At 37.7% G+C, this 22,957-nt stretch overlaps 1 protein-coding gene across 3 annotated transcripts in view; it reads left to right on the forward strand.

Annotated features, from left to right (window-relative positions):
• Positions 1-812: 812 nt before the first annotated feature.
• Positions 813-22,957, forward strand: part of LOC127415647 (methylmalonyl-CoA mutase, mitochondrial-like) — a 50,729-nt gene continuing 28,584 nt past the window's right edge. Inside the window, exons 1-8 of one of the 3 annotated variants that reach the window (XM_051654446.1) lie at positions 813-868; positions 1,596-2,048; positions 3,883-4,250; positions 6,067-6,224; positions 7,373-7,544; positions 7,704-7,952; positions 8,134-8,245; positions 17,087-17,202. In XM_051654446.1, coding sequence (XP_051510406.1) covers positions 1,643-2,048; positions 3,883-4,250; positions 6,067-6,224; positions 7,373-7,544; positions 7,704-7,952; positions 8,134-8,245; positions 17,087-17,202 — 1,581 coding nt within the window. In that variant the 5' untranslated portion in view covers positions 813-868; positions 1,596-1,642. Of the gene's footprint in view, positions 869-997; positions 1,019-1,058; positions 1,079-1,595; positions 2,049-3,882; positions 4,251-6,066; positions 6,225-7,372; positions 7,545-7,703; positions 7,953-8,133; positions 8,246-17,086; positions 17,203-22,957 lie in introns of those variants that run through there. The other 2 variants (XM_051654447.1, XM_051654445.1) reach the window with 2 other exon arrangements.

Genomic DNA, 22,957 nt, shown 5'->3' on the forward strand with positions numbered 1-22,957 from the left:
GCAAGACACTGTAAATAACAAAAATATCATATTTGACTAAACAGTACATGAAACAAACTGACACACTGGTTCTCATTTACAGTAGGTGGTTGAACGTGAAAGTCACTTCCACACCAGAATGTGGAAGTGAAAGTGAAAGTATAGATTTGCAGTTAAAAAAGGATTTAAATATTGATCTGTTTCTCACCCACACCTATCATTTCGCTTCAGAAGATATGGATTTAACCACTGGAGTCTTAGGGATGACTTTTATGCTGCCTTTATGTCCTTTTTGGACCTTCTGAGTTCTGGTCACCATTCACTTTCATTGTGAGGACCAACAGAGCTGAAATATTCTTCTAAAAATCTTTTGTGTTCTGCAGAAATAAGACAGTCATACACATCTGGGATGGCATGAGGATGAGTAAATGCAGAGAGAATTTTCATTTTTGGGTGAACTATTCCTTTAAAGCTTCATGATTATGTTACTGATGGTTAACCATTAAAAACAAACGTGGGATATGTCGCCACCTGCTGTAAATACAGTGACATTTTGATTTTGGTACCGTCAAAAAAATACGTCAATGTCGTATCTCACTAACTAGTTCTAACATGCTAAAACATGCCATTTGGCAAGTATAGGGCAAGTGTTTCTTAGCCACATAAACTGAAATACTTGCATAAACCTCAACAGTCTATAAAATCAAACGGAACGTTTGATTCAAAGCCTCAAAATCACCCGTGCTCTTAAATACTCCTCATCCGGGTCAGAGTTGCTTGATGCTCATTGGCTGCGTGAGGTTTGTTGTTAAATTTGATTGGCTAGACCGCAGCACGCCTATCAGCATATATCATCGGTGTCTGGTTGTTAATAACAGACGTGCGCAAGGTCAGAAATTGTTTCTATTTTGTTTGGGAAGGTTTTGTTTTGAATCACTTGATGTCGCCGCTCATATAACAGTCTTATTTTGTGGCACACTGTCTTAGCTTAATATTGCTACTTTGCTAATGCTTTTAGGTTTATAATCCAAACTAGCATGTAAGCATGCGTACCTTATTGATAAAACTGAAAGTACCTGATCAGTGGTTGATAATCAGGGTAAAGAAATGTTATAAATGTCATTTTCCCTCCTGCTTACATTCATGGTTTTGTTGAAAAGAGATGGTATGGTCAGACTTGTTTGACAGAAGCTTTGTTACCTAATCAAGTCTCATGTCTTTATTGGGGCTGTTTATTCATAACAGCCCAACATTAAAAACAGGGATTGCTGCTGGGTGACTTTAAATAGTCAGACTGCACATCTTGCTTATTTTCAATTCTTTTTTTATAGGTGCCCCAATAAGTATTTGGGTACTTAAATGTGATGACCAAGTGGCATCTGCAAACAAATGATGCTTGACCATTTCTCAGAACTAACTTCACTTTTCTGTGCATTTTTGTCATTACTTTTAACTGATGTCAAGGGATTTTTTTATTTTATTTTTATTTTATGTAGATGTAGATGTATGTACATATTACTGTTTTTATACTAAAATGTTTTATACTGCCTTTTATACTAAAGTAAAGGGCAGCTGTGCATCATAATCTAAAACATTGTTTATTTCTCTATTTTTAGCTCTCATGTGTAACTAACCCTGCTGTCACCAACGCAGCGGACACGACATGTTGACTGCACGGAAGGCATGTACGTCTTTGACTGCCAGACGACTACTTGGTGCATCTGTATCCACGACCCTTGACCCTCAGTGCCACCCCAGACACTTCCGTACCGCCACCCAACACCAGGATGAGGTGAAGATCAATGAGGACTGGGCCAACCTGGCCAGGAAACAGCTGAAAGGGAAAAATCCAGAGGATCTGATCTGGAGGACCCCAGAGGGCATCTCAGTCAAACCCGTGTACACTCATACAGATACTGCAGCAGTCAAAGATGAACTGCCTGGAGTGTACCCCTTCACCCGTGGACCGTACCCCACCATGTACACCTATAGACCCTGGACCATCAGACAGTATGCAGGATTTAGCACTGTAGAGGAAAGCAATAAGTTTTACAGGGATAATATTAAAGGTATGACATAACAACATTAACCTACTGAAAACTTCACTGTCAAATTGGCTAAATATGTAAAAATTATATTAGAAAGTTCCTGAATGTGGTGTAAAAACTTGCTTCACCTCTGAAACGACTTGCGTTGCTGGCTGATATCACCTAAAAGCTATTTAGAAATAGTTTAAGGCTACGGTTGTAGGTACTACAGCCATTCTAAAATCTTACCTTTATTTAACGCAGTATTTGAATGGTGGTTAACATTAATGGTAACGCTTTACAATAAGGTTGTATTTATTAACAATAATAATTGCATAAACTAACATTGAACAATATTTTTTAAAAACATTTAATAATCTTGGTTTATGTTCATTTATAAAAATACAATTGCTCATGTTGGTTCATAATGCATTAACTAATGTGTATTTAAAGCAATAATAATTAAAAGAATGTATTAGCATATGTTAAAAGTCATCTTTAACCAATATTAAAGGGAAAGTTCACCCAAAAATAAAAATTCTCTCATCATTTACTCGCCCTCATGCCATCCCAGATGTGTATGACTTTCTTTCTTCAGCAGAACACAAATGAAGATTTTTAGAAGAGTATTTCAGCAGGGCCTGGGTAGCTCAGTGTAATAAAAGACGCTGGCTACCACCCCTGGAGTTTGCTAGTTCGAATCCCAGGGCGAGCTGAGTGACTCTAGCCAGGTCTCCTAAGCAACCAAATTGGCCCAGATGCTAGGGAGGGTAGAGTCACATGGGGTAACCTCCTTGTGGTCGCTATAATGTGGTTCGTTCTCGTGAGTTGAGCGTGGACGCGCTCAACAAGGGTTGATGGTCTCAGACGCGGACCACCAGGACTTAAAAGCGCATTGGGAATTGGGCATTCAAAATTGGGAGAAAAAGGGGGAAATCCCCCCCCCCCCCCCACACACACACACACACACACAAAAGAAGAGTATTTCAGCTCTGCAGGTCCATACAATGCAAGTGAATGGGTGCCACAATTTTGAAGCTCAAAAATCCACATAAGGGCAACATAAAAGTACTCCAGCTGACTCTGGTGGTTAAATCCATATATTCTGAAGCAATATGATAGGTGTGAGTGAGAAACAGATCAATATTTAAGTCCTTTTTACTTCAGTTTTACTTTCTCCTGTTTTTGGTTACTCACATTATTCGTGCATACCGCACCCTACTAGGCAGGGAGGAGAATTTATGATAAAAAAAATGACTGAAATAATGATCTGTTTCTCACCCACACCTATCATGACGTGTCTGAACACATGGATTTAACCACTGGAGTCGTATAGATTACTTTTATGCTCCCTTTATGTGGATTTTGGAACTTCAAAGTTTTGGCACCCATTCACTTGCATTGAATGGACCTACAGAGCTGAAATATTATTCAAAAAATCTTAATTTGTGTTCTGCTGAAGAAAGAAAGTCATACATATCTGGGATGCCAGGAGGGTGAGTAAATCACGAGAGAATTTAAATTTTTGTGTGAACTATCCCTTTAATGAGTGCTTTGAAAGTAGTGTTCATTGTTAGTTCATGTTAACAAATGTAGTTAACGTACAGTATATTATGGAAAACAAACATATTTTAAAGTGTAACCATGTTATTGTAACAAAGGTTATAATAATAGCATGTAATTAGTTTTGAAAATGTTAATTCTTTAAAACCCTATTTATATCAGAAAAAATGCCTATGAAAATGTTCTGATTATCGAAGCGTGAAAAAGGCTTCGATCCCAAGCCTGCCAGATTTAGCTGTGAAATGTGATTGGCATCGCTATAGACTTGTTTATTACTGTTGTTCTCATTTATGTAAACTCTTTGTCTTTACAGCTGGCCAGCAAGGCCTTTCTGTGGCCTTTGACCTTCCGACACACAGAGGTTATGACTCTGATAATCCCAGAGTGCATGGAGATGTAGGAATGGCAGGTGTGGCTATCGACACAGTGGAAGATACCAAACTGCTGTTTGATGGCATTCCACTGGAGAAGATGTCGGTATCCATGACAATGAATGGAGCCGTCATTCCCATTCTAGCCATGTTCATCGTGACCGGAGAGGAACAGGGCGTACCGAAGGAGAAACTGACCGGAACCATTCAGAACGACATCCTTAAAGAGTTCATGGTGCGAAACACGTACATCTTCCCTCCAGAGCCATCAATGCATATCATCGCTGATATCTTCGCCTACACCTCAAAGGTACGAACTGTGAAATCTGTTTCTCATTTTTTGAAGGCCACTCTCCATATTTGCAGTGCTTGCAAAGTATTGCGCTATATTGAAATCCATAGCACTTTTACTTCTTCTTCAACATACTTTTTTGCAATTAAATATGGTGTGTAATTTCTGCCACACTAGCATCACCAAATGGAATTGCAAAAAAGAATCACTGTTTTCCGGCTGACTTCTATCGGTTGTATAAATAGATAGCACCCCCCAAACTCACATCGAGCCAGTGTTGCTGTGTCGGGCTGGGTGGACCGCTCAAACAAACTGAGTTTGTCTTGATTGCACCTCAAAGCCGTAGTGTTGCACTTTTAAATGAAATCAACCAACAAATGGCTAACTTACAGTTGACTCAGAATATATAAGGAGTAATTCACCCAAAAATGAAAATTGCCCAATCATTTACTCATTCCAGATGTGTATGACCTTCTTTCATCTGCTGAACACGAATTAAGATTTTTAGAAGAATATCTCAGCTCTGTAGGTCCTCATAATGCATGTGAATGGTGGCCACCATTTTTGAAGCTCCAAAAGCACATAAAGGCAGCATAAAAGTAATCCATGTGACTCCACAACCGGTCATGTTGGAGAAAGAACCGCCATTGGCTAGTACATTTTTGTTTTTACATGCCAGACGACATGTAAGCGTAATGCAACTGAAAAAGATATTAAGCAAACCAAGAAAGGTGGCCTCTTCATATACAGTACATGACTTCACATAATATAGTATGCAATATTGTACATGTTATTTTAGATTTTGCCTTATCATTTGAATCACATTTTACCTTTTTAAAAATGTACAAATTTCACAGTCTATCAGTGTAGATGATGTCATGAAATTGTATTTTTAATAATGATACAAGCTGTTGTCACTGTTTGAAATATTCACAAAATATAAAATTTTCGTGGGAGATTGGTACAAGCCTCTGTAGAAGGCACGCATATCAGAGCGCTTGAGCAGTGATTCATCTTCACGCACTCTCAAGATAGCTGCTCTGGGTGAAGTCTGCGGTGCGGTTTGTAGTACAACTGAATGAGATGAACGTGTTTTCCTGCGTGCTCATGAGACAGCATGTAGGGAAAGGTGAGGCTGAATCCAGCTTCTTAATCACATGCTTTTTATTCAGTAAAAGGATTGCGGTTCTTTGACACTACACAACTCGATCACTGGCGAGTAAAATGTCAATATTTACTAGCCAGTGGCTAATAATGGACATATTTTAGTCACATAGTCTGAAATTTCCCCGCATATGCGAGTGATTTACTCGCAATGTAGAGGGCTGCTCCAGTGGTTAAATCCATGTCTTCAGAAGCGATATGATAGTTATTTAAGTCCTTTTTTTACTATAAATCTCCACTTTCATATTCTTCTTTTGTTTTTGGCGATTCATATTCTTTGTGCATATCGCCACCTATTGGGCAAGGAGGAGAATTTATAGTAAAAAGGACTTAAATATTGATCTGTTTCACACACACACACACACATCATGTTGCTAACTATTATTTTATCCAAAACTTTAAAAGTATTCTGTTGCGGCCTGGCAAGCACTGATATTTCCTTTAGTACGTTCACATCTACTTCCCTTTGATCATTTTTCTGAAACACATGCTCAATATCTGATCAAACACACTTTGATGTTTAGTGTTGTTAATCCTTATCTGTGTTCCTTTCACACTCTCATGGTTTTGACCTCTTTTAAATCAATAATGAGTCAAACTTTGAAAAATATCATCATACAATATCTCTTCTCTGCAGCTTGTTGAATATGTTGAATTTTTTCTCTTACAGAATATGCCGAAGTTTAATTCTATTTCCATCAGTGGATACCACTTACAAGAAGCTGGGGCTGACGCCATCCTGGAGTTGGCCTACACTATTGCCAATGGACTGGAGTACTGCAGGACAGGTGTAAAGGCTGGACTGACCATCGATGAGTTTGCACCCAGGTTAGCTCCCAAATTCAAAGTTTTCAAGTACACATTAACCACTAACTTACCAACTAACTATGAAAATCAGAGAGAATGTTTTTGAAGGGATTGTTCAACCAAAAAGAGAAGATTCTGTTATCATTTACTCACCCTTATTTTGTTTCAAATCTGTACGACTTTCTTCTGCGGAACACAAAAGGAGATGTTAGGCAGAATCATTATTTACTTTCAAAAGGAAGAAAGATGAAAGTATTGAACTGTATATTAAAGGGATAGTTCACCCAGAAATGAAAATTCTCTCATCATTTACTCACCCTCATGCCATCCCAGATGTGTATGACTGACTTTCTTTGGAACACAAACAAAGATATTTTAAAGAATATTTCAGCTCTGTTGGTCCATTCAATGCAAGTGGATGGTGGCCAGAACTTTGAAACTTTAAATTCAAATAAAGGCAGCATAAAAGTAATCCATAAGACTCCAATGGTTAAATCCACGTCTTCAGAAACGATATGATAGGTATGGGTGAGAAACAGATCATTATTTAAGTCCTTTTTTACTATAAAACTCCACCTTTGACCAGCACCAACCAGTAGGTGGCGATATGCATGAAGAATGTAAATCGCCACAAAACAAAAGAAGAAGAATGTGGAAGTGAGTGACTCCAGCCAGGTCTCCTAAGCAACCAAATTGGCCTGGTTGCTAGGGAGGGTAGAGTCACATGGGGTAACCACCTTGTGGTCGCTATAATGTGTGGTTCTCGCTCTCGGTGGGGAGCGTGGTGAGTTGTGCGTGGATGCCGTGGAGAATAGCGTGAAATCTCCACACGCGCTATGTCTCCGCGGTAATGCGCTCAACAAGCCACTTGATAAAATGCATGGATTGAGGGTCTCAGACGCAGAGGCAACTGAGATTCGTCCTCTGCCACCCGGACTGAGGCGAGTCACTACGCCACCACGAGGACTTAGAGCTCATTGGGAATTGGGCATTCCAAATTGGGGAGAAAGTGAAAATGGAGATTTATAGTAAAAAAAAAGGACTTAAATATTGATCTGTTTCTCACCCACATCTATTATATTGCTTCTGAAGACATGGATTTAATCACTGGAGTCAAATGGATTCTAACAGTAAAGACGTGCTGTGACTTGCGCATGGTCTCTCCATAGATTGTCTTTCTTCTGGGGCATCGGCATGAACTTTTACATGGAAATAGCCAAGCTGAGGGCAGCGCGTAGACTGTGGGCTACTCTTATCAAAGAGAAGTTCCAACCCAAGAACTCCAAATCCCTGCTGCTGAGAACACATTGTCAGACGTCTGGATGGTCTCTGACTGAGCAGGTACCGTCACTGCGAGCTCATCAATCACAGCTTGAAAACAATCTGGAAAACTGCTCTTCCTGCTCCACATCACCTTATTTTAAACATCACTACTTTCTTACCCATTGCACAGAAGTTTATGAGGTGAATTAGTTGATTTCAATTTAATCTGCTTTTCAGGACCCTTACAACAATGTCATCCGTACCGTTATTGAGGCAATGGCTGCAGTATTCGGGGGCACACAGTCTCTGCACACTAACTCTTTTGATGAAGCTCTGGGTCTGCCCACGGTCAAAAGCGCCCGCATTGCCCGCAATACACAGATCATCATCCAGGAGGAGTCGGGCATCCCGAAGGTGGCGGACCCTTGGGGTGGGTCTTACATGATGGAGGCCCTCACCAACGACGTGTACAACTCAGCACTCAAGGTTCGGACTGGAGAGAACACAGATTATAAACCACCTTTAACTACACACAAAATAATTTGTGGTTTACTTGCGATGTTTACAACCATACAAGCTCATTAATTATTCAAGTCCAGCGCATCCTGGGAATACCATTATCGAAAAGTCGAAACTGAAATATATAGCTTCCAATTTTCTCTTTCAGTTCATCACTGAGGTCGAGGAGATGGGAGGTATGGCTCGCGCCGTGGCAGAAGGAATTCCCAAACTGCGCATCGAGGAATGTGCCGCCCGCAGACAAGCGCGCATTGATTCAGGTACTAGCGATCTTCCATGCGTGGCTACACATGGTTAAACAGCAACAAAATACCAGTGGATACATGATTACGTCTATGCATACGTGATGAATGTACCGTAAAACTGTGAAGCGCTGCTTTAAAGGACCTGTCTGCATTGGAGGGGATCTGGGCTAATCACGCGTCATAAATTTCTGTTCACCCAGAAATAAAATTTCTGTCATTGTTTACTCACCCTCATGTCATTTCTAAACTTGTATTCTGGGAGACTTTTTGAAGAATCATCAAGCAGTTGTTTTACATACAATGACATTTCGTAGTGATCCCAACTCTAAAGCTCCAAAAAACACCTTTGAAGCAGCATAAGTGTTATAATATAGTCCATACAACTTGTGTGCCACATTCCAAGTCTTCTCAAGCCAAAAAAATCAGTTTGTTTGAGGAAAACAAACTGAAATTTAAGTCATTATTCACTGATAATCTTCACCTCCGTTGAAGTTTGCATCTAGGTGCCATGACTGTGCTCAGATTCAAAATTGCTGTGTTGGCATTGTTGTGTGTAGGAACTAAATGTGATGCAGAACTTTTTACGTTTGGTCATGAATGCTATATTCACCGATCAGCCACAACATTAAAACCACCTGCATAATATTGTGTAGGTCCAGACCGTGCCAATCTGCATTTCATAATAGCATTCTGAGATGATATTCTTCTCACCACAATTGTACAGAGTGGTTATCTGAGTTACCGTAGACTTTGTCAGTTTGAACCAGTCTGGCCATTCTCTGTTGACCTCTCTCATCATCAAGGCATTTCCATTCACAGAACTGCCGCTCACTGGATGTTTTTTTGTTTTTGGCACCATTCGGAGTGAATTCTAGAGTCTGTTGTGCATGAAAATCCCAGGAGATCAGCAGTTACAGAAATACTGTAACTGCCTGTCTGGCACCAACAATCATGCCACGGTCCAAATCAATGAGATCACATTTTTTCCCCATTCTGATGGTTGATGTGAACATTAACTGAAGCTCCTGACCCACATCTGCGTGATTTTATGCACTGCACTGCTGCCACACGATTGGCTGATTAGATAATCATATGGATGATTGTTGGTGCCAGATGAGCTGATTTGAGTATTTCTGTAACTGCTGATCTCCTGGGATTTTCACACACAACAGTCTCTAGAATTTACTCCGAAAGGTGCCAAAAACAAAAAACATCCAGTGAGCGGCAGTTCTTTGGACAGAAATGCCTTATTGATGAGAGTGGTCAACAGAGAATGGCCAGACTGGTTCGAACTGACAAAGTCTACGGTAACTCAGATAACCACTCTGTACAATTGTGGTGAGAAGAATATCGGGTTGGCGCTGTTTTGGAGGCACGAGGGGGAGCTATACAATATTAGGCAGGTGGTTTTAATGTTGTGGCTGATCGGTTTATTTTATATACTGTAACACAAGTTGTATGGACTAATTTTATGATGCTTTTTTAGAGCCCGACAGCCCTGATCACTGTGAACTACACTGTGAACACTGTTATATAACAAGAGCTGTGTACAGATTCTTCAAAAATGGCTCCTCCTGTGTTCCTATGAAAAATAACCACATAACCGAGTTTGAAATGACAGCATTTCCTTTTTTTGGGTGAACCATTCCTTTAAAAACATCTTTAAATTTATAGATGGAAATAGAAAAACAGAATCATTGCTACACTAAGCCAGATCAGCGATGATATCGCAACTGTGACATGAAGTGATTAATGCACCTGATGATAGAATCTGAGCGTGGGTGCTCCAGCTGCGAGGGTTTGGTGTTTCTACTCTGCTAGGCAACAGGAACCATTCACAGGTGAATGGGTGTCGAGGTAGTTGTCATCTGAGAGCATTCTCACCACGCTGTGAAGACATTAATCAACCAGTCAAGCGGAACAAAGCCTCTGTATATTTTATCACAGTGTCTTCAGTATAGCAGTCCAGATGATGGGGGTTTCTTAAGGAGACTGAAGGCCATATGTCCTCCAAACATCACGCATCAATGCACTGTGTTGACAAATCAGTGTTTTCATAGTACTGACAGGCTAACAGTGAGAAATCAGCATTGGAGAGGTTTTTCTTTTTTTTTAAACAAAGGTATGTTTTGGTGTCTCATCTGTTAATTTTAAAGTCAAGAGCAGCCTTACAGCCTGTCTTGAAGTTGGTGTGGCTGTTTGTGAGCTCAAACTGAATAGATTGAAAAATTTGCAAGCAAGTCATTTGAACTTTTGTTTCCATTAATGTTTCTCGAACTCCACCAATGCGGATGCAACCCCATACTAAAATACTGTGACCGTGTTTCCTGCAACCACTTAGCGGCACTGCAACACTGCTGCTGAATCAGTAGTACGAAATGTTCAGCATAACCAGTGTAGTCCGATTGCTGTACGAACGACTCTTATGTGCCGTTTTTTTATTTTTATCTACAGCATGAATACAGTGTGACCAGTGCAGTCTGTTTCCTAAATGAATGACTCTTATTAGCGGGTTTATTTGAATCTGCAGCGCGACCAGTGTAGCTTGATTCTTGAACGAATGACTCTTATAAGCCGGTTCTTCTGAATCTACAGCCCGAAACATTCAGCACGACCAGTATAGCCATATTCTGGAACTAATGACTCTGAGCCGGTTCTTTTGAATCTACAGCACGCAACATACGGCGCAACCAGTGTAGCTCGATTCCAGAACAAATTACTCTTATGAGCCGGTTCCTATGAATCAACAGCGTGATACATACAGTGCTTCCACTGTAGTCCGATTGCCGTACAAATGAATCTTTTGAGCCAGTTCATTTGAATCTACAGTACAATGCGAATACAGCATTGCATTCTGTTTCCTAAATGAATCATTATTATTAGTGGGTTCATTTGAATCTACAGCTCCACCAGTGTAGCTTGATTCCAGAACAAATGACTCTTATGAGCCGGTTCTTTTGATTCTACAGCGTGAAACATTTAGTGTGACCAGTGTAGTCTGATTCCAGAACAAATGACTGTTATGAGCTGGTTCTTTTGAATGTACAGCACAAAACATTTATCTCAATTCCGGAACTTATGACTCATATGAGCTTATTTTTGCGTTCTCACAAAGTGAAACAAAAAAAAAAAAGTTGTGGAAATTCATTGTTCAAAAAGGGTGGGAAACCTGTCATTTACACAAAGGCAGTTGACATTAATTAGAGTTGAAAAATGTATTCTTTTAAATGTTTTCTTTTGCGTCTTGTGGCATCTTTGGATTTTTTTCAGCCTCTGTTGATTCTCTGACATCAACTGAGGACTTGACAGATGGGAGCCAAGATGCTAATTAAAAATCTCAGTACACAAATGATAAAAGCAATGATCAACACATTGTTTGCAATGTCAACCAGCAATGCAGCTGCAGGAATAAGATGTTCAATGGGACATTGGTTATTTTTAATTAATCATCGTTGCTTTTTCATCTAAAGGTGTTTAATGTCAGAGATCTCTATATTGGCATTTTATTGGTAGAACTTCAGTGAAGCAATTATTAAAGCCCAGTTATTTGATGATCAGAGTTATATTAGTTATATTGATCAGAGTCTAAAGGTGTTTAATGTCAAAGATCTATTATTGCATAATTTGAGTGATGTATTTGGTTGAACAGCACACTTGTGTGTTGTAGTTGATAAATACATTACCACTAGAGGGCAGACTTTTAACATGCGTCAACGTGCACTTTCAAAACATGCCATAATCATTATCATCATGCCAAATGCATGCGTTTGAATATTGAAACACATTAAGATTGAAATTTCCACATTCATGATTATGTTCCATGGGGCAGTTGACTTATTTCATCAGTTGATGTTTTTGCGAGTGTCCCTTTCTCCATGGTACAATGCATAATTTAAAGGTTTACAGCAGTTTTTTTCACAAGTGGATTGCCTTGGCATGGACAATGTAGTTATCGCTGAAGACTTAAATTGAAATCCTGGGTGGGCAGAAAATTATGTAAATTAATTATAACATTTATAAAGTAGATGCAGACAACCGCACATCCCTCCTGTGAGAGTTTAGGGACAGTTCTCCCAAAAATGAACGTTCTGTCATTGGTTATTCCTAACCCATTGACTTTCTTTCTTCAGTGGAACAAAAAAGGAGATGTTTAGAAGAATGTTTGAGCTGTTCTTTTCCATGAAAGTGAATGGGGACTTGGGCCAAAAATGATGAAAAAAGAACTTTTTAAAGTATCGTAAAAATAGTCCATATGACTCGTGCTCTATATTCCAAGTCTTCTGAAGCCATACGATAGTTTTGCTTGAGGAACCAAGAACAAAATCCTGAAGTATGAGTAGTTATTCTTTGGAAATTTTCAATCTTGCCCACTGCTAGAGCTCCAATCTCATTTGCGTTTGCGTACATTCAAATATGGTACATCGAAATGCAAGGTGGCAGCTTGATGGACAATTCGAACAGTATAAACCACTTTTTAGTGGGGTTTTTTTGTTTTGTTTTTTTGTCATTTTTGGCCCCAGTCCCCACTTTTATTACAGTACTTTCATTACTAGAGCACTGAAGTTTTGCCCATGAAAAATGTTCTGGTAAAAATACAATAAAATGCACTACTACACAGTTTTTTTTCTTCTTCTGTATAGTTGTTGTTTTATTTAAACAATATTTTAAAAGTTTTTGGATTCTATATGTTATTGTAAAGTCACACCAATTGAGGGAAGTGTGTTTAATCACTTACAAATATAAAAAATAAATTTTAATATTATTAGAATTGTTAGTTGTTCCAAACAAAGACAAGTATAAAATTAATTAAAATTAGCATTTTCAGTTTCTATATTATCCAGAAATTGTCATTTTGGTGCATCACTATTCTCTGTTTGTGTTCCATGGAAGAAAGTCATATGGTTATGGAACGACATAAGGGTAAGAACTGTAAATGGTGACAAAACTTTCATTATTGGGTGATCTTTTCTTGTAATATTGCACCCATTCTTTCAAGATGTCAGAGATACAAGAAATGAAAGGGTGGAACATATAAATATTTTTTGAATGGATGTGGAGCCCTCAAACCTCTCCAAGCTCACAGTTAGTTCTCCAATGTTTTTATGACCTTCAAGATGTTCCTCCAAGGCTTAAACTCGCCCAAGCCTATCAGTGAATGTCATTCACCTTAAAGTTTCCCAGAAGACCTTGACTTCAAACATGAACAACAAGCCTCCACTCACCCGTACTGGCTTCACGGCAGACGTTTGGAGCCACCAGCGCATTATCTGCAACCTTTTGTCTCTATCCACTCCTGATGGGGTTGTTCTCAAACCCCAGATGTTATAGGCTTTGATGCTGTATGCCTTTAGGTTTATCTGTTGCCTGTATGCGCACAGGCCCACGAGAGTGGTGGGGCTTTAAGTTTGAGCTTTGAATCAGCAGGGGTGAGGGGGACTATGCCTGATGGAGTTTGGGAAGAAAGGGAAAGAAAGAGAGAGAGTGACTTTAACTTGTACTGGTTTCTCATTTATCAGTTGGGGTGGACTGTCAGTCACTTTATTTTTTCATTATTTATTATTTTTTCTTAAACATGGACCACCCATGGATAGTTCATGGACTGTCTGATGCATATTGCAAAGTGTTTTTATCATACAAGAGAACGCTGATAAAAAATAAATAATAATCATTTCATTATAAAAACTTGTTTTAAGGAGTTTCATGCAAATTCAAAAATGAAAATTCTCTCATCATTTACTCACCCTTATGCCATCCCAGATACAGTTGTGCTCAAAAGTTTGCATACCCTGGCAGAAATTTTGGCATTGATTTTGAAAATATGACTGATCACGCAAAAAAAAATAATTTTTATTTAAGGATAGTGATCATATGAAGCCATTTATCATCACATACTTGTTTGGCTCCTTTTTAAATCCTAATGATAACAGAAATCACCCAAATGGCCCTGATCAAAAGTTTACATACCCTTGAATGTTTGGCCTTGTTACAGACACACAAGGTGACACACACAGGTTTAAATGGCAATTAAAGGATAATTTCCCACACCTGTGGCTTTTTAAATTGCAATTAGTGTCTGTGTATAAATAGTCAATGAGTTTGTTAGCTCTCACGTGGATGCACTTGAGCAGGCTAGATACTGAGCCATGGGGAGCAGAAAAGAACTGTCAAAAGACCTGCGTTACAAGGTAATGAAACTTTATAAAGATGGAAAAGGATATAAAAAGATATCCAAAGCCTTGAAAATGCCAGTCAGTACGGTTCAATCACTAATTAAGAAGTGGAAAATTCTGAGATCTCTTGATACCAAGCCAAGGTCAGGTAGACCAAGAAAGATTTCAGCCACAACTGCCAGAAGAATTGTTCGGGATACAAAGAAAAACCTACAGGTAACCTCAGGAGAAATACAGGCTGCTCTGGAAAAAGATGGTGTGGTTGTTTCAAGGAGCACAATATGACGATGCTTGAACAAAAATGAGCTGCATGGTTGAGTTGCCAGAAAGAAGCCTTTACTGTGCCAATGCCACAAATGACAACACCTTGACACGCCTCACAGCTTCTAGCACACTGTAATTTGGAGTGACGAGCCCAAAATAGAGCTTTATGGTCAAGATTTCAAAGCTCCAAAAATCACATAAGGCAGCATTAAAGTAATCCATAAGACTCCAGTGGTTAAATCAATGTCTTCTAAAGTGATATGATAGGTGTGGGTGAGAAACAGATCAATATTTTAGTCCCTTTTTACTATAAATTCAACTCCGTGCTCAGTCAATCTCTACTACTTCTTGTGTTTTTGGTGATTCACATTCTTCATGCATATTGCCCCCTGCTGGCCAGGGAGGAGAATTTAGCAAAATAGGACTTAAAAATAGATCTGTTTCTCACCCGCACCTATCATATCACTTCTGAAGACATGGATTTAACCACTGAAGTCATGTGGATTACTTTTATGATGCCTGTATGTGCTTTTTGGAGCATCAATATTTGTGCACCCATTCACTTGCATTGTATGGACCAAAAGAGCTGAATTATTGTTCTAAAAATCTTCATTTGTGTCCTGCAGAAGAAAGAGTCATATACATCTGGGATGGCATGAGGGTGAGTAAATGATGAGAGAATTTTCATTTTTGGGTGAACTATCCCTTTAATAAGCCAGATAATGCAACATTACAACATAAACAGACATGCACACATTAAATAAGCAAATAAAATGCTGATAAAGCTGTTTTATCACCGCAAAGGCAAATTAGGGTAACGGGCAAGAATCTAGGCTCGTTTATAATGCCCTGATAAAAGAATATTATTTAAGGTGTTTACATGACTTTGCATGCTGTCGTGTTCATTTTTATTAGTTACCAGATTCATAAATTTAGTTTTTCCAAAGCGAAACTAGTTGCTGAAATTTTTTTGGTCACTTTACGTCTTTACAACATTTGGTAGAGAATACTGCACCATTATTTGAATCGGTTATGTTTTTTTTTTTTTTTTTGCATGCCAGTTTATTCTTGTTTGTTTCCATGTATGACAAAATGTTGATCACAATGAAAATGATGATAACAATAAAAAAATAACCTCATTATTAAAACGCTGTTTTATGGAATTTCATACAAATCAATAATCCAACACTTAGTGCATTTACATACACACCAATACGCTGACACCTAACAAAAATCAGCTTATACCAAAAAATCTGACAATACAAGAAAACAGTGTTTACATGAGATTTTAAATCATTAGAATATTCCCTCCCTTGGACATCAAAAGCTAAACAGGCATGAGCACAACACTTGCACACATTGGATAAGCCGGTAAGTACGCCGGTTAAGGAGTTTTAACATGCAACGTGAAATCAACTTGAGAATTAATTCCATTTAAGCTGTTTACATGACCACACACGTTGGCTTATTGCGCATTTTGGTGTCAGATCAGGCAGGTAAAAGCGCTCTATGCAACATTAAATCATACATTGAACAAAATTTAGGAAATGCTGATGAAGCCATTTACTCGCAAAGGCAAATCGGGGTAAAACAGGCAAAAATCTAGGCTTGTTATAGTTTTCTTAGAACACCATTTAAGGGGTTTACATTACTGTGTATGCTGTCCGGTTATTAATGATTTGGCGTGAGTTTGGGGTGATCATTGGCTGTTTTCCAAACAATGACAGAAAGTGGTAGTGTTTAGGGAAACCTGTTGGAGAATGGTCATTACTTTTTCAATACCATTTGTTGATTCTAGTGGTGCAAAAATGACACACAAGACACTGCGAATGCTCTCAATAGGGTATTATCGATTTCGTATTTACTCACCCCCAAACATCACTTGTTGAACTGTCATTGGTCGCTCTCCACGTCAGACAGACAGTCTCGTTCTGTCTAAGTGGTTCTTAGCTAGAACAAGCTGCAATGTAGACCAGACTTTATTTCAATAGTCAAAAGTCAAATGAAACTGCTTCCATGATATCCATGGAGATATTTTGGGAAAAATGCATTTCTAATTGCACTTTAATGAAGCTGTACTCTACTCCTGTGCTGTTCAAGTGGGCTTTGATCATTCCATTGAACATTTGCTAGGATACTTTCATTCCATTTGCCTGATTATTTTTGTATCAGAATGAGGAGAAAGTGGCCAATTAAAGCTCTACCCCCTGATCTGGACCTCCAAGGGTCATGTAAAGAGAGCTGAGAAGCTTAGATGGTTTATTCCAGAGCCAAGCAGGCTATTATTGGACTGGTTCAGATCATTAATTTTCATGTTCATCTGTTTCATTATTTTGGTTGAGGTCTTTCCCACCCACTGATGCCCTCTCGTATGGTCTCTCTCTCTCTCTCTCTCTCTCTCTCTCTCTCTCTCTTGATATAGGCTCTGAGGTCATTGTGGGGGTCAACAAGTACCGCCTGGAGAAGGAAGAGTCAGTGGATGTGCTGGCCATTGACAACACAGCTGTGCGTAACAAGCAGATTGAGAAGCTGAGGAAGGTTAGTTCCCCGCGGCTATGAGTCACAGTGGATTTTTTTCCAGCAGTCGAGTGCCTTCATCCATGTTGATGCGATCTGAAATAGTCATGTCCTTCCTCTGTCTCTTAAGCCCATCAGAGCACTCAATATAACGTTACCTAATCACAATCAGGGGCTTTAATTCATCGAGCATTGATGCTGACATGTGCACCATTGTGCAGTTTAATCAGGCAGGTAACTTGTTACAAAGAAAGTGTGCCATTCAATCGCATTTATGCACTTGGAGTGCTCAACTGAAAAGGTTAATTTAACTAGTTTTATACTTCATAGTCAGAGATATTTTTGTATTCATCATTCCAATACAGATCCTTGCATAGCAGTGATGTGCTGTGCTGATAAGTATATGGGGGACATGTCATGTGGTGTGAAATGATATACTCCATCTAAAACTATTGATTATTTTATAATATTAATTAATAATTGAGAGACTACATGGAATTTCTTGCCCTTTAAAAATTCATTTGTCACACCACAGGACCAATGGTGAAAAACTTGAGAGAAATGGTGAGCAGTTACAGGACCTAAGATATATACTTTCCTTATACATTTCAACCTAAAATCTGTAAATTTTTTTTTTTTTTAAAGATCATGGACACATGATTTTTGAACTACCTAAATACAGTGTAAGCAGTCAAAATGTTAGCTAAACAAGTATAATATAGGAGCTACTGGTAAATAATGACATTGTGATGCTTTGTGATGCTGGATCAGAAAAGGGCCTTCCCTAAACTGTTGCCACTAAGTTGGAAGCACACAAATCACTAGAATGTCATTGGATGTTGTTGCATTAACATTAAGCCAAACCAGATAATTAGTATGGGGTGTCCACATACTTTCACCCATATAGTGTATATTTAAGCATTAATGTATAAGAGGCTATACTTTATTGTGAATATATCAGTCATGGCAAAATGGTTCTACTGAAGCCATCAGTCTGCATTATTACTTCTATATTACTACATTTTGGTTATCTCTTTTTATCACATCACAACAATTTATGTTGTATCTGCTTGTTTTTCAATTTAAAAAGAAATAGCCCAAAAAAAACAAAATCATTTGTGCATATAAACCAAGATTATAACTTGATTTTTTGTTTTGCACATATGGGCGGGCCTGACACTCCTGTTTCCACTGATTGGTCAACGTGCACCATCATCCGTTTTCCTCAACCCTGTCTATAGAATAAGAGTTCACCAGAGTTAAAGTTTTTCGATTGTTTTGCCAATAGATTCCAATCATTTTAATGAAGAACATTTATATTTCTTAGAAAAACTTTTGACTACTGCATATTTAATGCAATCTCATCCAGCAATGGACACCTGGATACGACAACCATTGAACTCACCAACTCGCTTTTTGTCATCGCGGGATGGGGCAGTGCTTTTTTATTTTTAAAAGGAAAATTGTGAATTGGGATGCTGTGCACAGACCTAATTGTAACTAAGTAGACTTTGTTATCTGGTCATTATTATTGTTGTTGTTATTATTAATGATAATTAAATCAAGCCAATAATTGCAGTGGAGACATAAGGGGAAACATAAATGTTCATTGGATGTGAATAAGCCTCACAGGACATCGTCATGGTTTTGAGGAGTATAAATGACACAAAAGAACCATGGGTTTTTGAGGGTATAGGGGCTCAGCCCTCATTGTTTGTGTACTGTATTATTATTTATTTTATTCTCTCTTTCAATTTTTTTTTTTTCATTTGTAGTTACAGGTTTTGTTTTCCAGTCTTTATTCGGCAAGTTTCAAGTTCATTGTCAGAGTGTGAGCAGCGAGCAGTTCTTTACTTACTGCATACCCGAAGCCCGCTCATCATTCCATCAAATTGATGAAATAAAATGCAACCAAACACGCACTGATCCTGATTTACTTTTGCTGACATACAGTTGCATTTTGCTTGGTTTATTTAAAAAACTATTTGATCCTGAAAACAGCCCCCTCACAATCAAAGCATGAATCCCTATTGTAATAAATTTTTTGATCATCTGAGTAATTGATCATATGATTTATTTATCAAAAAGGTCAATGTAATACACCAAAAGTTTTAAAATGCTGCCCATTAATCCAACCTCGTCTTTGAGAATCACGCTCCTTTTAACCAAAAATCCAAGGCACTCACATGGAGTATAGGCCTAATATTAATAAGATCGGCTATTATTATGGAGTAATAATATTAAAAACCATTATCAAATTGTGGCTAGAAGAGCCTTAATCATGTACAACAATTATTTTACTTAATTCCCATTAAGTTTTAAACATTCGCTGTCCATAAGTAATATTTAATTGCATAATGGTTGAACGCATTTAGTAAAAGTAACATCTCGTCTGTATGCAGATAATATAGTCCAGATTTTAAAGAGAGACAACTGCATAATAGATAAGTGTTTCAGTTTATTCAGTCAGTTCATGGTTAGTTGTTGTATCCTAAAAAATTTAATGAAAACTATTTGTAGCCATTAAAAATGTAAGGTTCATTCTGTTCTGTTTAGCACATAGCCTACTGTATATGGACACAAATTTATTCCCCCACCTATATTTCACTTTAAAAAAGATATACAGATAGACATGTCGGGCAAAATAAAGTCCTTTCTGACTGTAGCATTGGCAACATTCGCACCTGAAACTGCAACGAGAGCACCTCATTAAAAGCTGTCCTCAATGTAGGCTATGCGATAAACTTGCGGTGATTTAGCGCTCGCCATGTCCCATGTGAAAAAGCTTTTATTCTGAAGATAAGGAATGAGGAAGGACAGATGACATTGCAGGTTTAACCAATCGGTAGAAATGGGTGTCACGTCATCCACTTGTGCAAATTAAATAATAAGATTGTACACTTATTTTAAGAGCTTGAATGAAATCGAGCTGAATTTCTGTTTTTCTGTTTCTTATATGAAACGAAAAAATGAAAAATAAAGTGTTTTCTTAATTTTGCTAATTTCTTTTTAGATGAAAAACAAGTAAACGGTTGGTTTATTGGTTATTCCATTTTGAAGACAAAAACGAGAAAACGAATTATCTACATTACAATACCCGTGATTCCTGAAGCGAAACGATTCAGCAATCAGAGAACCGTGGCAAACAAAGTTCGCCAAAAGAGCTCTGCAGCGACCTCCTACTCCCATAACGCAAATCTCAAACTACGTAAATATTTCCATACATTGTATCTGAATATTTAGCAATAGAATTAAGATATATTTTTTCTATACTAATAATCAACAACAGTTTTTATTTATTTATTTGATTGTCATTCGAAATGCTTTATAGGTTTGTAGTTTATTCCCTCATGAAAGATGTTAAGTACACAGACTTGTATCTTCGTCTTTTTGTCTGATTTTCAAAGATTTAAATTTTTTGCTTAAAATCAGAATTTGTAATTCATTGCAGAACTGGTTGGTTAGGTTCATGGCTTAGAACTCTTTCATGAAGGATTTTATGAAATCCCTACGAACAATGGGAAAAAAATAGGTCTGGAACTTAAAAAAATGGGTGGCCACGTTGCACTCTATAGTATCTGTATCTACTGTATGTATATAGTGTCCAGTATTGACTGTTGACATCATTGTAGCACACAGTATATCAGTAGTGTTTCACTGACAAAAATAGTTCCATGGTATTACTGTTTTATTTATTTAAAAAAAAAAAAATCTTCTTTTTTTTCTACAGTATATAAATACCATGTAAAACATTCTGTACTATGGCATATATTAAAGTACCATTGAACTACCAACTGATACTACCACAGTACTGATTAAGAAAGGTTTCATTCAATGAGCTATGACAACGCATGTATGACAATGCCAAATAGTATGTTGGTGTTTTTTTTTGTTGGACTTTTCACTATCAAACCCCATAAAAAAATCCCTTTCATCCTGAAGCTTTGCCAAAACTGTGCATTTATGTCATCTATCAGCGTTGAGCCTGTCTCCATGTTAATTAAATGCCTTTGAGGAATTCACTCTCAACAAAGCCTCTACAGAGATTTTGCATCCCAATGTGAAACTTTTATTTTTCTAAATCTGTATATGTGCAACATTTCTAGATGTCCTTTTAGTGTAAGCTGTTTGACAAGCCTGGGTATTTTATAAAATGTAAGCCAGCTTAAACGCATTTAAATTCATTCAGGTGAGAGATATTCCTCTTGAAGGCGAGTTAAAAGTTATATAGAAGTGTATGTGCTTTTGTGTAGCTTGCATCAAGAAGGTCTACAGTATAACACATGGAGAGAACTATCTATTAGCATTCCCGTTGATCTCAATGGCAGTTGCCTGGCTGGAGTATGCAGCCCTGCAATTTAGCGATCTGGATGCTGTAATGTGTCCTTCATGGGAACTCAGTTTGGAACACCTTTTTAGCTGTATTATTAGAATTCCTGGCAAGAGACACAGGAAAAATAGAAGTTTGTTTCATGCTGTTAAAGAAGTAGTTCACTCAAAAATTCTGTAATTATTTACTTACCCTTGTAATATTCCAAACCTGTATGCTGTTATTCTTTCTGTGGAACACCAAAGTAGAAATTTTCGAAGAACAGTTACGCAGCTCTTGCAATACAACAAAAGTTTGCTGTGACCAGGTGCTGTCAACTTCAGAAAAAACACATTAAACAATCATAAAAGCCATTTTTGTATCTGGACGCAGACATGGGCTAGACTCGAGCTTAGACGTGAAGATAATGACCAACAGCTTCAGCTTTCAGTCTGTTCCTCACATAAAGCACTTGGTATATGGCACATGAATTTAAATATTATACATTTTTTCATGTTGTTTTTAACCCTTTTTGAAACTTGACAGCCACCGAGAACTTTGAACTGTCATTGTAAAAGTTTTTAAGAGAATAAAAATATGAACTTTTGTGTTCCACTGAAAAAAATAATCACATATGGGGTAAGGATGTCATGAGGGTGTTTAAATTATGAGGTCGACTTGAATTTTGTTGATAACGATAACTAAGGTGTTATAGAAGGCTGATAACCGATTATAGTTTTTAAAGTTTTTAATCGATATGTTGGTATTCTACTTCAATATACATTATAATGTGTGTTAAATGTTCTAAGTCTTTCCTTACTGTGACGGACGGGGCGGTCCAGGCATAGAGGCTACAAGAGTCCAAAGATACAGTTTCTTGTGCAAACAAAATCTCAATAACCAGAGAAATAATAATTGGGACATAACATGGCATTTTTAACTGTAAAAAAGCCTTAAATACATCTGGGACTCTTATTTTGAAATATCTGTGACTATCTGCAAACAATTGTTGTTTATAGTTCTATAAGCAACTATCAGCGCAGATTAAATATCAAAGACTCAGCATCAAATATATATTAGGAATGCACCGATATGAAATGTTTTGACCCATACTGATTTTAACAAAAAACTAAATACTGATAGCAATGTTTTGCCACTTACCTTATTTTGTCATCAGATCACTGTTTTGCTCAGGAATTATGCTTTAAAAATTCCCATTGAACATTGATTGGAATTGAATACATGACAGGCCAAAACAAATGAGAGCCAGCCACAATGAAAGAAGATTAAATGTTAAGAAAGACTAAAAAAATAACTAAATATCATAGCATGATGATTGATGTCAAAAAAGGTTATTTAGTTCTTCTAAAACCTTTTTGCACTTTTGTTTTTGCAGTTCAAAACAACAGAACTCACATTTTACATGTTTGTACTGTATAGGATATAAGAGTACAAATTCATATTATG

The sequence above is a fragment of the Myxocyprinus asiaticus genome, chromosome 25, assembly GCF_019703515.2.
Source record: "Myxocyprinus asiaticus isolate MX2 ecotype Aquarium Trade chromosome 25, UBuf_Myxa_2, whole genome shotgun sequence".
Taxonomy (NCBI): Eukaryota; Metazoa; Chordata; class Actinopteri; order Cypriniformes; family Catostomidae; genus Myxocyprinus; species Myxocyprinus asiaticus.